This window comes from Hyla sarda, unplaced genomic scaffold, assembly GCF_029499605.1.
Source record: "Hyla sarda isolate aHylSar1 unplaced genomic scaffold, aHylSar1.hap1 scaffold_709, whole genome shotgun sequence".
NCBI lineage: Eukaryota > Metazoa > Chordata > Amphibia > Anura > Hylidae > Hyla > Hyla sarda.
Window position 1 is genome coordinate 135986 of NW_026610728.1, and position 12535 is coordinate 148520.

Below are 12535 nucleotides of genomic sequence, written 5' to 3' on the forward strand. Positions count from 1 at the left end.
AGAAGCCGACTTAGCATCAAGAGACGCCACACCCACGAGAGCTGGGTGCGAGCGTGCGTTTCCCAGACGTGGAGGACGGATTGGGCAATCCACCAAAAAATGTTCAGTACTGGCACAGTACAGACAAAGATTCTCTTCCTTACGGCGATTCCTCTCTTCCAGGGTCAGGCGAGACCGATCCACTTGCATGGCCTCCTCGGCGGGAGGCCTAGGCGCAGATTGCAGTGGAGACTGTGGGAGAGGTGTCCAGAGATCTAAGTCTTTTTCCTGGCGGAGCTCTTGATGTCTCTCAGAAAAACGCATGTCAATGCGAGTGGCTAGATGAATGAGTTCATGCAGGTTAGCAGGAGTCTCTCGTGCAGCCAGAACATCTTTAATGTTGCTGGATAGGCCTTTTTTAAAGGTCGCGCAGAGAGCCTCATTATTCCAGGATAGTTCAGAAGCAAGAGTACGGAATTGTATGGCGTACTCGCCAACGGAAGAATTACCCTGGACCAGGTTCAGCAGGGCAGTCTCAGCAGAAGAGGCTCGGGCAGGTTCCTCAAAGACACTTCGAATTTCCGAGAAGAAGGAGTGTACAGAGGCAGTGACGGGGTCATTGCGGTCCCAGAGCGGTGTGGGCCATGACAGAGCTTTCCCAGACAGAAGGCTGACTACGAAAGCCACCTTAGACCTTTCAGTAGGAAACTGGTCCGACATCATCTCCAAGTGCAGGGAACATTGCGAAAGAAAGCCACGGCAAAACTTAGAGTCCCCATTAAATTTGTCCGGCAAGGACAGGCGGAGGCTAGGAGTGGCCACTCGCTGCGGAAGGGGTGCAGGAGCTGGCGGAGGAGATGATTGCTGCTGCAGTTGCGACTGAAGTTGGTGCACAATGGTGGACATTTCCGACAGCTGGTGGGTTAGATGGGCGATCTGTCGGGATTGCTGGGCGACCACCGTGGTGAGATCAGAGATGGAATGCAGGGGAACCTCAGCGGGATCCATGGCCGGATCTACTGTCACGATGCCGGCTGGCAGGTAGTGGATCCTCTGTGCCAGAGAGGGATGGCGAGGACCGCGCTAGTGGACCGGTTCTAAGCCACTACAGGTTTTCACCAGAGCCCGCCGCAAAGCGGGATGGTCTTGCTGCGGCGGTAGTGACCAGGTCGTATCCACTAGCAACGGCTCAACCTCTCTGACTGCTGAAGATAGGCGAGGTACAAGGGAGTAGGCAGAAGCAAAGTCGGACGTAGCAGTAGGTCGGGGGCAGGCGGCAAGGTACGTAGTCAGGGGAGATAGCAGAAGTTCTGGTATACAGGCTTTAAACACACAAAACGCTTTCACTAGGCACAAGGGCAACAAGATCCGGCAAGGAAGTGCAAGGGAGGAGACCAGATATAGCCAGGGAGCAGGTGGGAGCCAATTAAGCTAATTGGGCCAGGCACCAATCATTGGTGCACTGGCCCTTTAAGTCTCAGGGAGCTGGCGCGCGCGCGCCCTAGAGAGCGGAGCCGCGCGCGCCAGCACATGACAGCAGGGGACGGGAACGGGTAAGTGACCTGGGATGCGATTCGCGAGCGGGCGCGTCCCGCTGTGCGAATCGCATCCCCAACGGCCATGACAGAGCAGCGCTCCCGGTCAGCGGGACTGACCGGGGAGCTGCAGGGAGAAAGACGCCGTGAGCGCTCCGGGGAGGAGTGGGGGCCCGGAGCGCTAGGCGTAACAAACGGTACCCGCTCCCACTGATTTCAGAACTCTATGAGAGACTCCGGGCAGCGAAGATCTTCACTAAACTCGACCTTCGAGGGGCCTACAACCTCGTCCGAATCCGCCCTGGGGACAAATGGAAGACAGCTTTCCGGACACGCTATGGTCATTTCGAGTACCTGGTCATGCCTTTCGGACTCTGCAATGCTCCCGCCACATTCCAGCACTTCATTAACGACGTCCTCAGGGACATGCTGGATCTGTTTGTAGTTGTTTATCTGGATGACATCTTGATCTTCTCTGAAGACCTCGAGCAGCACCGCGAACACGTCTGCAGGGTACTGCAGAGACTCCCACAGAACTCTCTCTACATCAAGCTAGAGAAATGCGAGTTTGAGCAAACCACCACTCAGTTCCTCGGATACATCATCTCCCCAGAGGGCATAAGTATGGACCCTGGGAAGGTCCAAGCTGTGATGAACTGGCCCGTTCCGAAAAACGAGAAGGAGATACAAAGATTCATTGGCTTCGCCAACTTCTATCGGAAGCTTATCCAGAACTTCTCCAGGGTCATAGCACCAATCACCCAACTCACCAAGAAGGCAGTCCCCTTCTCCTGGACACCCGAGGCCCAAGAGGCCTTCACCAAGCTGAAACTCCTCTTCACTTCTGCCCCAATCCTAATCCACCCGAACCCCGAGCTCCCATTTACAGTCGAAGTGGATGCATCAGACTCTGCGGTGGGGGCAGTTTTGTCACAACGGACAGGGGAGAGGATGCTATTACACCCGTGTGCATTTTTCTCCCGCCAGATGTCCCCCTCCGAGAAGAACTATGACATCGGGAACAAAGAACTACTGGCGATCAAGGATGCCTTCTCCGAGTGGAGACACCTGCTGGAGGGAGCCACCAACCCCATAATCGTACTAACTGACCACAAGAACCTCGAGTTCATCCGCAGCGCTAAGAGACTCTCAGCCAGACAGGCCAGATGGAGCCTATTCTTTTCCCGCTTCAACTTTCTCATCACCTATCGCCCCGGATCAAAAAACGGCAAGGCTGACGCCCTCTCCAGAATGTTTTCCGAGCCCTCACAGAGTAACAAGGGCCAAGATAACATCTTACCCGAGAGAAGGGTCGTAGGGGCCACCTATTCTAAAGAACTCCTGGGCACAATCAAAGAAGGATATGAAAATGACCCCTTCCTCGCCCACCCCACAGAGAATATCAGCCTTACGTTTAAGAACGGCCATTGGTTTCATCAGGACCTACAACTATATGTACCAGAAATCGCACGGCTCGAAGTGCTCAAACTCAACCATGACTCCAAGCTGGCCGGCCATTTTGGCACAAGAAAGACCCAGGAGCTTCTCTCCCGCTCCTTCTGGTGGCCAACATACAAGGAGGACATCAAGAGGTACATCTCCTCGTGCGCGGTCTGTGCCCGCAATAAGACTCCTCTTTCCTCTCCCGTGGGTCTGTTACAACCCCTCCCTATTCCCTCCCGCCCCTGGGGCTCAATCTCCATGGACTTTGTGGTAGACCTTCCTCCTTCAAAAGGGATGAACACCATCCTGGTCGTGGTCGACCGTCTCACCAAGATGGCCCATTTCATCCCCTACAAAGGCATACCCACCGCCAAACAGACGGCCGATCTAATTCTCAGAGAGGTCTTCAGGCTGCATGGGATCCCGGACGAAGTGGTCTCTGACCGAGGCGTACAATTTGCTTCAAAGTTCTGGAAGAACTTCTGCCTGGCGCTCGGGGTTAAAGTAAACCTGTCCTCCGCTTTCCACCCTCAGTCAAACGGGCAAACTGAGAGAACTAATCAGACCATAGAGCAGTATCTACGCTGTTTCAGCTCCCACCTGCAGGATGACTGGCTTGACCATCTCCCCACGGCCGAGTTCGCCTACAACAATGCTGAGCACAGCTCAACCAAGCACAGCCCCTTCTTTGCTAACACAGGCTCGCACCCGGTATTCATTCCCCACCTGCCCATCGCCTCCACCCTCCCAGCAGTGGCCGAACGCCTAACAACCCTACAGGAGGCACAAAAGAACATTATAGACAACCTCCAGCTCGCCCAGAGGCGTTTTAAACAGGGAGCAGACATACGTCGCAGACCCACGCCGGGCTTCTATGTGGGAGACAAGGTGTGGCTGTCCACCAGGAATCTCAGATTAAAGGTCCCCTCCAAAAAATTGGCCCAAAGATACATGGGTCCGTTCCGGATCACCGCACAAATCATCGAGGTCACGTTCCGGATTGACCTTCCGGACTCCATTGGGGTGCACCCTGTCTTCCATTGCTCACTCCTCAAGCCATACGTGGAGAACACCTTCACAGGCCGCCACTCGCCCCCTCCACCACCCGTGAGGGTACAGGGTGAAGAAGAATATGTGGTCGCAAAGATCTTCGACTCCAGGATCCACCGGGGAAGACTACAATACCTAATTGGGTGGGAGGGTTACCCTCCCGAGGATAACTCCTGGGAGCCAGAAGAAAATGTCCACGCCTCCAGACTGGTAAAAGAGTTCCACCAACGGCACCCCAGTAAGCCTGCCACTGCAGTTCCCGGAGGTCACCTTGGAAGGGGGGGAGTACTGTCAGGATTTGAACTCGTGACCAGCCACATCCCAGGCAGTAGCCCTGCTTACTAGGCTACCATCTTCTCTGGACATTCCTCCCTGAAACCTATTATTTAACCTTAGTCTTGCCAAGCCTTGCTCATCACCCTTGATTCCCCACACCTGGTACTTCCCTATATAAGTCCAGCCCCTTGCACTCTAGCTTGCTGATTATTGAGCTCCTGAGCCTTGATCAAGCTGCTCCTCATCTGCTGCTCTTGCTATTACTGAAGTCCACTGCTGACCAGGAATTGCCTACCGACTACTCTTCTGTTTTGTCCCTACTTACTGAACTGCTACCACTGTTGCCATCTGGATTGTCTGACCACGCTTACTGCTGCCTGCCCTGACCCACCGCCTGCCTACTGACTACGCCTCTGCCAGACTTCCTGCACTTACTACCTGCCTGCGGTCCTTGTCACTGGGCTCCACTCCTACCTCCAGCCAGTGGTCCTCTGACTCAGGTGAGCCTGTAGGATTGTTACACAGAGACTTAGTGCTGTCCCTAAGGACTCACATAGAGGACAGAGCAGACAGAGCCTTAGTGCCTCCCCCAAGGACTCACATAGAGACCGGAGCAAACAGAGCCTTAGTGTCGCCCCCAAGGATTCACATAGAGGACGGAGCAGACAGAGCCTTAGTGCCGCCCCCGAGGACTCGCATAGGGAATGGAGCAGACAGCATCATATTGCCTCCCCCGAGGACTCGCATAGGCGACAGAGCAGACAGAGCCACAGTGCCGCCCCCGAGGACTCACATACAGGATGAAGCAGACAGAGCCTTAGCGCTGCCCCAGAGGACTCATGTAGAGGACAGAGCAGCCAAAGCCTTAGTGCCATCCCTGAGGACTCACATAAAGGATGAAGCAGACAGAACCATAGTGCTGCCCCCGAGTACTCACATAGAGGACAGAGCAGACAGAGCCTTAGTGCCTCCCATGAGGACTCGCGTAGAGGACAGAGCAGACAAAGACTTAGTGCCTCCCCCGAGGCCTTACATAGAGGACAGAGCCTTAGTGCTGCCCCCGAGGCCTCACATAGAGGACAGAGCAGACAAAGCCTTAGTGCCGACCCCAAGGACTCACATGGAGGACAGAGCCTTAGTGCCGCCCCCGAGGCCTCACATAGAGGACAGAGCAGACAAAGCCTTAACGCCGACCCCAAGGACTCACATAGAGGATGGAGCAGACAGAGCCTTAGTGCCACCCCTGAGAACTCACATAGAGGACAGAGCAGACACAGCCTTAGTGCCGCACCTGAGGACTCGCATAGGGGACGGAGCAGACAGAGCCATAGTGCCACCCACGAGGACTCACACAAAGGACAGAGCAGACAGAGCCATAGTGCTGCCCCTGAGGACTCAAGTAGAGGACAGAGCAGATAAAGCCTTAGTGCCATCCCCGAGGACTCACATAAAGGATCAAGTAGACAGAGCCATAGTGCCGCCCCTGAGGACTCACATAAAGGATGAAGCAGACATTGCCTTACTGCTGCCCCAGAGGACTCTTGTAGCGTACGGAGCAGACAGAGCCTTAGTGCCGCCCCCAAGGACTCACATAGAGGACAGAGCCTTAGTACCACATAAAGGACAGAGCCTTAGTGCCAATTCCAAGGACCCACATGGAGGACAGAGCAGACAGAGCCTTAGTGCTGCCCCCCCCCCCCCCCCCCCGAGGACTCACATAAAGGACACAGCAGACAGAGTCTTAGTGCCGACCCCAAGGACCCACATAGAGGACGGAGCAGACAGAGCCTTAGTGCCGTCCCTGAGGCCTCACCTAGAGGACAGAGCAGACAGAGCCTTAGTGCCTCCCCCTAAGTCTCACATAGAGGACAGTGCAGACATAGCCTTAGTGGACAGAGCAGACAGAGCCATAGTGCCGCACCCGAAGACTCACATAGTGGATGGCGCAGACAGAGCCTTTGTGCTGCCCCCGAAGACTCACATAGAGGACAGAGCAGACAGGGCCATAGTGTCGCCCCAGAGGACTCAGAGGACAGAGCAGTCAGAGCCTTAGTGCCTCACCCGAGGACTCACATAGAGACCAGAGCAGACAGAGCCTTAGTGCTGTCCCTGAGGACTCACATAGAAGATGGAGCAGACAGAGCTTTAGTGCCGCCCCCGAGGCCTCACATATAAGACAGAGCAGACAGAGCCTAAGTGCCGCCCTCGAGGACTCACATACAGGATGGAACAGACAGAGTCTTAGTGCCGCCCCAGAAGACTCATATAGAGGACAGAGCCTTAATGCCGCCCCTGAGGACTCGGATAGGGGATGAAGCAGACAGAGCCATAGTGCCGCCCCCGAGGACTCACATAAAGGACGAAGCAGACAGAGCCTAAGTGCCGCCACAGAGTACTCGCGTAGAGGACAAAGCAGACAAAGCCTTAGTGCCGACCCCAAGGACCCACATAGAGGACGGAGCAGACAGAGTCTTAGAGCCGTCTCTGAGGTCTCACATAGAGGACAGAGCAGACAGAGCAGACAGAGCCATAGTGCCACTCCTGAGGACTCACGTAGTGGACAGAAGCAGACAGAGCCTTAGTGCCTCCCCCAAAGACTCACGTAGAGGACAGAGCCTTAGTGCCAACTCCAAGGACCCACATAGAGGATGGAGCAGACAGAGCCTTAGTGCCACCCCCCCGCCAGCCCCCGAGGACTCACATAGAGGACACAGCAGACAGAGCCTTAGTGCCAACTCCAAGGACCCACATAGAGGATGGAGCAGACAGAGCCTTAGTGCAACCCCCCGCCACCCACCGAGGACTCGCATAGAGGACACAGCAGACAGAGCCTTAGTGCCGACCCCAAGGGCCCACATAGAGGACGGAGCAGACAGTTAGTGCCGTCCCTGAGGCCTCACCTAGAGGACAGAGCAGACAGAGCCTTAGTGCCTCCCCTGAGGCCTCACATAGAGGACAGAGCAGACAGAGCCTTAGTGCCTCCCCCGAGGCCTCACATAGAGGACAGAGCAGGCAAAGCCTTAGTGCCAACCCCAAGGACCCACATAGAGGATGGAGCAGACAGATGACTTTGTTGTGATGAGTAGGATCCAGACACCATCCTGGGAACCTACAAGACTCCTGGCTAATCTGGGGAGGCCAATAGTAGAGATACATGTGTACCCCACATGTATGGTGGCACTCACCATCCGCATGATGGCTGCCGAGGCTTCGATCTTCTTTCTTGGTCTTCCCGGTTTGAGGTCTTGAGGTGACAGCTGGAAAATCCTTGTAGTAGTTTTCTAAGACGAACAACGCGGATCTCTGTAGACTAAAAGGTGACACCAGTGACTACACACCCCGGATACACAACCTGTAGACAGAGACCCCTGTAGACTAGAAAAGGTAAGTGACACCAGTGACTACACACCCGGATACACAACCTGTAGACAGAGATCTCTGTAGACTATAAAAGGTAAGTGACACTAATGACTACACTCCCGGATACACAACCTGTAGACTATAAAAGGTAAGTGACACCAGTGACTACACACCCAGATACACAACCTGTAGACAGAGATCTCTGTAGACTAAAAGGTGACACTAGTGACCACACATCCGGATACACAACCTGTAGAGAGACTATAAAAGGTAAGTGACACTAGTGACTACGCACCCAGATACACAACCTGTAGACAGAGATCTCTGTAGACTAAAAGGTGCCACCAGTGACTACACCCCGCATACACAACCTGTAGACAGAGACCCCTGTAGACTAGAAAAGGTAAGTGACACCAGTGACTACACACCCGGATACACAATCTGTAGACAGAGACCCCTGTAGACTAGAAAAGGTAAGTGACACCAGTGACTACACAACCTGTAGACAGAGACCCCTGTAGACTATAAAAGGTAAGTGACACCAGTGACTACACAGCTGGATACACAACCTGTAGACAGAGATCTCTGTAGGTTAAAAGGTGACACAAGTGACTACATACCCGGATACACAACCTGTAGACTATAAAAGGTAATTGACATCAGTGAGCCCTGAATGGCCGGTACCGAGGAGCCACTCAGAGCTCCCGGCGGGGTTTTTAAAAGCACTGTGGGGGGCAGACATATAGCGCTATATATCTAGCCCCCCAGTGCTTTTATAATATGCCCCCCCCCCACGTATTTATAAAGATATACCCCCGCAACGCATTTATAATGTACCCACCGCAGCGCATTTATAATGTACCCCCAGCAGCGCATTTATAATGCACCCCAAGCAGCGCATTTATAATGTACCCCCAGCAGTGCTTTTATAATGTACCCCCAGCAGTGCTTTTATAATGTACCCCCAGCAGTGCTTTTATAATGTACCCCCAGCAGTGCTTTTATAATGTACCCCCAGCAGTGCTTTTATAATGTACCCCCAGCAGCGCATTTATAATTTACCCACCGCAGCGCTTTTATAATGTACCCCCAGCAGCGCTTTTATAATGTACCCACCGCAGCGCATTTATAATGTACCCCCAGCAGCGCATTTATAATGTACCCCCAGCAGCGCTTTTATAATTTACCCACCGCAGCGCTTTTATAATGTACCCCCAGCAGCGCTTTTATAATGTACCCCCAGCAGCGCTTTTATAATGTACCCCCAGCAGCGCTTTTATAATGTACCCCCAGCAGCGCATTTATAATGTACCCACCGCAGCGCATTTATAATGTACCCACCGCAGCGCATTTATAATGTACCCCCAGCAGCGCATTTATAATGCACCCCAAGCAGCGCATTTATAATGTACCCCCAGCAGCGCATTTATAATGTACCCCCAGCAGCGCATTTATAATGTACCCCCAGCAGCGCATTTATAATGTACCCCCAGCAGCGCATTTATAATGTACCTGTTACGCCGAGCGCTCCGGGTCCCCGCTCCTCCCCGGAGCGCTCGCAACATCCTCGCTACTGCAGCGCCCCGGTCAGATCTACTGACCGGGTGCGCTGCGATACCGCCCCCAGCCGGGATGCGATTCGCGATGCGGGTGGCGCCCGCTCCCGATGCGCACCCCGGCTCCCGTACCTGACTCGCTCTCCGTCGGTCCTGTCCCGGCGCGCGCGGCCCCGCTCCCTAGGGCGCGCGCGCGCCGGGTCTCTGCGATTTAAAGGGCCACTGCGCCGCTGATTGGCGCAGTTGGTCTAATTAGTGTGTTCACCTGTGTACTCCCTATGTATACCTCACTTCCCCTGCACTCCCTCGCCGGATCTTGTTGCCATCGTGCCAGTGAAAGCGTTCCCTTGTGTGTTTTTAGCCTGTGTTCCAGACCTCCTGCCGTTGCCCCTGACTACGATCCTTGCTGCCTGCCCCGACCTTCTGCTACGTCCGACCTTGCTCTCGTCTACTCCCTTGTACCGCGCCTATCTTCAGCAGTCAGAGAGGTTGAGCCGTTGCTAGTGGATACGACCTGGTTACTACCGCCGCTGCAAGACCATCCCGCTTTGCGGCGGGCTCTGGTGAAAACCAGTAGTAACTTAGAACCGATCCACTAGCACGGTCCACGCCAATCCCTCTCTGGCACAGAGGATCCACCTCCTGCCAGCCGAATCGTGACAGTAGATCCGGCCATGGATCCCGCTGAAGTTCCACTGCCAGTTGTCGCCGACCTCACCACGGTGGTCGCCCAGCAGTCGCAACAGATAGCGCAACAAGGCCACCAGCTGTCTCAACTGACCGTGATGCTACAGCAGCTACTACCACAGCTTCAGCAATCATCTCCTCCGCCAGCTCCTGCACCTCCTCCTTCCGGCCTACGACTTTCCTTGCCGGATAAATTTGATGGGGACTCTAAGTTTTGCCGTGGCTTTCTTTCACAATGTTCCCTGCACTTGGAGATGATGTCGGACCAGTTTCCTACTGAAAGGTCTAAGGTGGCTTTCGTAGTCAGCCTTCTGTCTGGGAAAGCTCTGTCATGGGCCACACCGCTCTGGGACCGCAATGACCCCGTCACTGCCTCTGTACACTCCTTCTTCTCGGAAATTCGAAGTGTCTTTGAGGAACCTGCCCGAGCCTCTTCTGCTGAGACTGCCCTGCTGAACCTGGTCCAGGGTAATTCTTCCGTTGGCGAGTACGCCATCCAATTCCGTACTCTTGCTTCCGAATTATCCTGGAATAATGAGGCCCTCTGCGCGACCTTTAAAAAAGGCCTATCCAGCAACATTAAAGATGTTCTGGCCGCACGAGAAATTCCTGCTAACCTGCATGAACTCATTCATCTAGCCACTCGCATTGACATGCGTTTTGCCGAAAGGCGTCAGGAGCTCCGCCAGGATATGGACTTTGTTCGCACGAGGCGTTTTTTCTCCCCGGCTCCTCTCTCCTCTGGTCCTCTGCAATCCGTTCCTGTGCCTCCCGCCGTGGAGGCTATGCAAGTTGACCGGTCTCGCTTGACACCTCAAGAGAGGACACGACGCCGCATGGAGAATCTTTGCCTGTACTGTGCCGGTACCGAACACTTCCTGAAGGATTGTCCTATCCGTCCTCCCCGCCTGGAAAGACGTACGCTGACTCCGCACAAAGGTGACACAGTTCTTGATGTCAACTCTGCTTCTCCACGTCTTACTGTGCCTGTGCGGATATCTGCCTCTACCTTCTCCTTCTCTACTATGGCCTTCTTGGATTCCGGATCTGCAGGAAATTTTATTTTGGCCTCTCTCATCAACAGGTTAAACATCCCTGTGACCAGTCTCGCCAGACCCCTCAACATCAATTGTGTTAACAATGAAAGATTGGACTGTGCCGTGCGTTACCGCACGGAACCCCTCCTAATGTGCATCGGACCTCATCACGAAAAAATTGAGTTTTTGGTCCTCTCCAATTGCACTTCCGAAATTCTCCTTGGACTACCGTGGCTTCAACGCCATTCCCCAACCCTTGATTGGTCCACAGGAGAGATCAAGAGCTGGGGTACTTCTTGTTTCAAGGACTGTCTTAAACCGGTTCCCAGTACTCCCTGCCGTGACCCTGTGGTTCCTCCTGTAACCGGTCTCCCTAAGGCTTATATGGACTATGCAGACGTATTTTGCAAAAAACAAGCTGAGACTTTACCCCCTCACAGGCCTTTTGACTGTCCTATTGACCTCCTCCCGGGCACTACTCCACCCCGGGGCAGAATTTACCCTCTGTCCGCCCCAGAGACTCTTGCTATGTCTGAATACATCCAGGAAAATTTAAAAAAGGGGTTTATCCGCAAATCCTCCTCTCCTGCTGGAGCTGGATTTTTCTTTGTATCCAAAAAAGATGGCTCCCTACGTCCTTGCATTGATTACCGCGGACTTAATAAAATCACTGTAAAGAACCGCTACCCTCTACCTCTTATCTCTGAACTCTTTGATCGCCTTCAAGGTGCCCACATCTTTACCAAACTGGACTTAAGAGGTGCATATAATCTCATCCGCATCAGGGAGGGGGACGAATGGAAAACTGCATTTAACACCAGAGATGGACACTTTGAGTATCTGGTCATGCCCTTTGGCCTGTGCAACGCCCCTGCCGTCTTCCAAGACTTTGTTAATGAAATTTTTCGTGATCTCTTATATTCCTGTGTTGTTGTGTATCTGGACGATATCCTGATTTTTTCTGCCAATCTAGAAGAACACCGCCAGCATGTCCGCATGGTTCTTCAGAGACTTCGAGACAATCAACTTTATGCCAAAATGGAGAAATGTCTGTTTGAATGTCAATCTCTTCCTTTCCTAGGATACTTGGTCTCTGGCCAGGGACTACAAATGGACCCGGATAAACTCTCTGCCGTCTTAGATTGGCCACGCCCCTCCGGACTCCGTGCTATCCAACGTTTTTTGGGGTTCGCCAATTATTACAGACAATTTATTCCACATTTTTCCACTATTGTGGCTCCTATCGTGGCTTTAACCAAGAAGAATGCCAATCCTAAGTCCTGGTCTCCTCAAGCGGAAGACGCATTTAAACGGCTCAAGTCTGCCTTTTCTTCTGCTCCCGTGCTCTCCAGACCTGACCCATCTAAACCCTTCCTATTGGAGGTTGATGCCTCCTCAGTGGGAGCTGGAGCGGTCCTTCTACAAAAAAATTCTTCCGGGCATGCTGTTACTTGTGGGTTTTTTTCTAGGACCTTCTCTCCGGCGGAGAGGAACTACTCCATCGGGGATCGAGAGCTACTGGCCATTAAATTGGCACTTGAGGAATGGAGGCATCTGCTGGAGGGATCAAAATTTCCAGTTATCATTTTCACCGATCACAAGAATCTCTCCT

General features: G+C 53.5%; 1 protein-coding gene across 1 annotated transcript in view; it reads right to left on the reverse strand.

Moving 5' to 3' along the window:
* LOC130344232 (vang-like protein 1) overlaps positions 1 to 12535 on the reverse strand; it is a gene marked incomplete at its 5' end in the record, with an annotated part of 52854 nt that overhangs the window by 21892 nt on the left and 18427 nt on the right. Inside the window, one exon of the mRNA XM_056554402.1 lies at positions 7469 to 7593. Within this exon, the coding sequence (XP_056410377.1) occupies positions 7469 to 7593 (125 nt within the window). The remainder of the gene's footprint in view (positions 1 to 7468; positions 7594 to 12535) is intronic.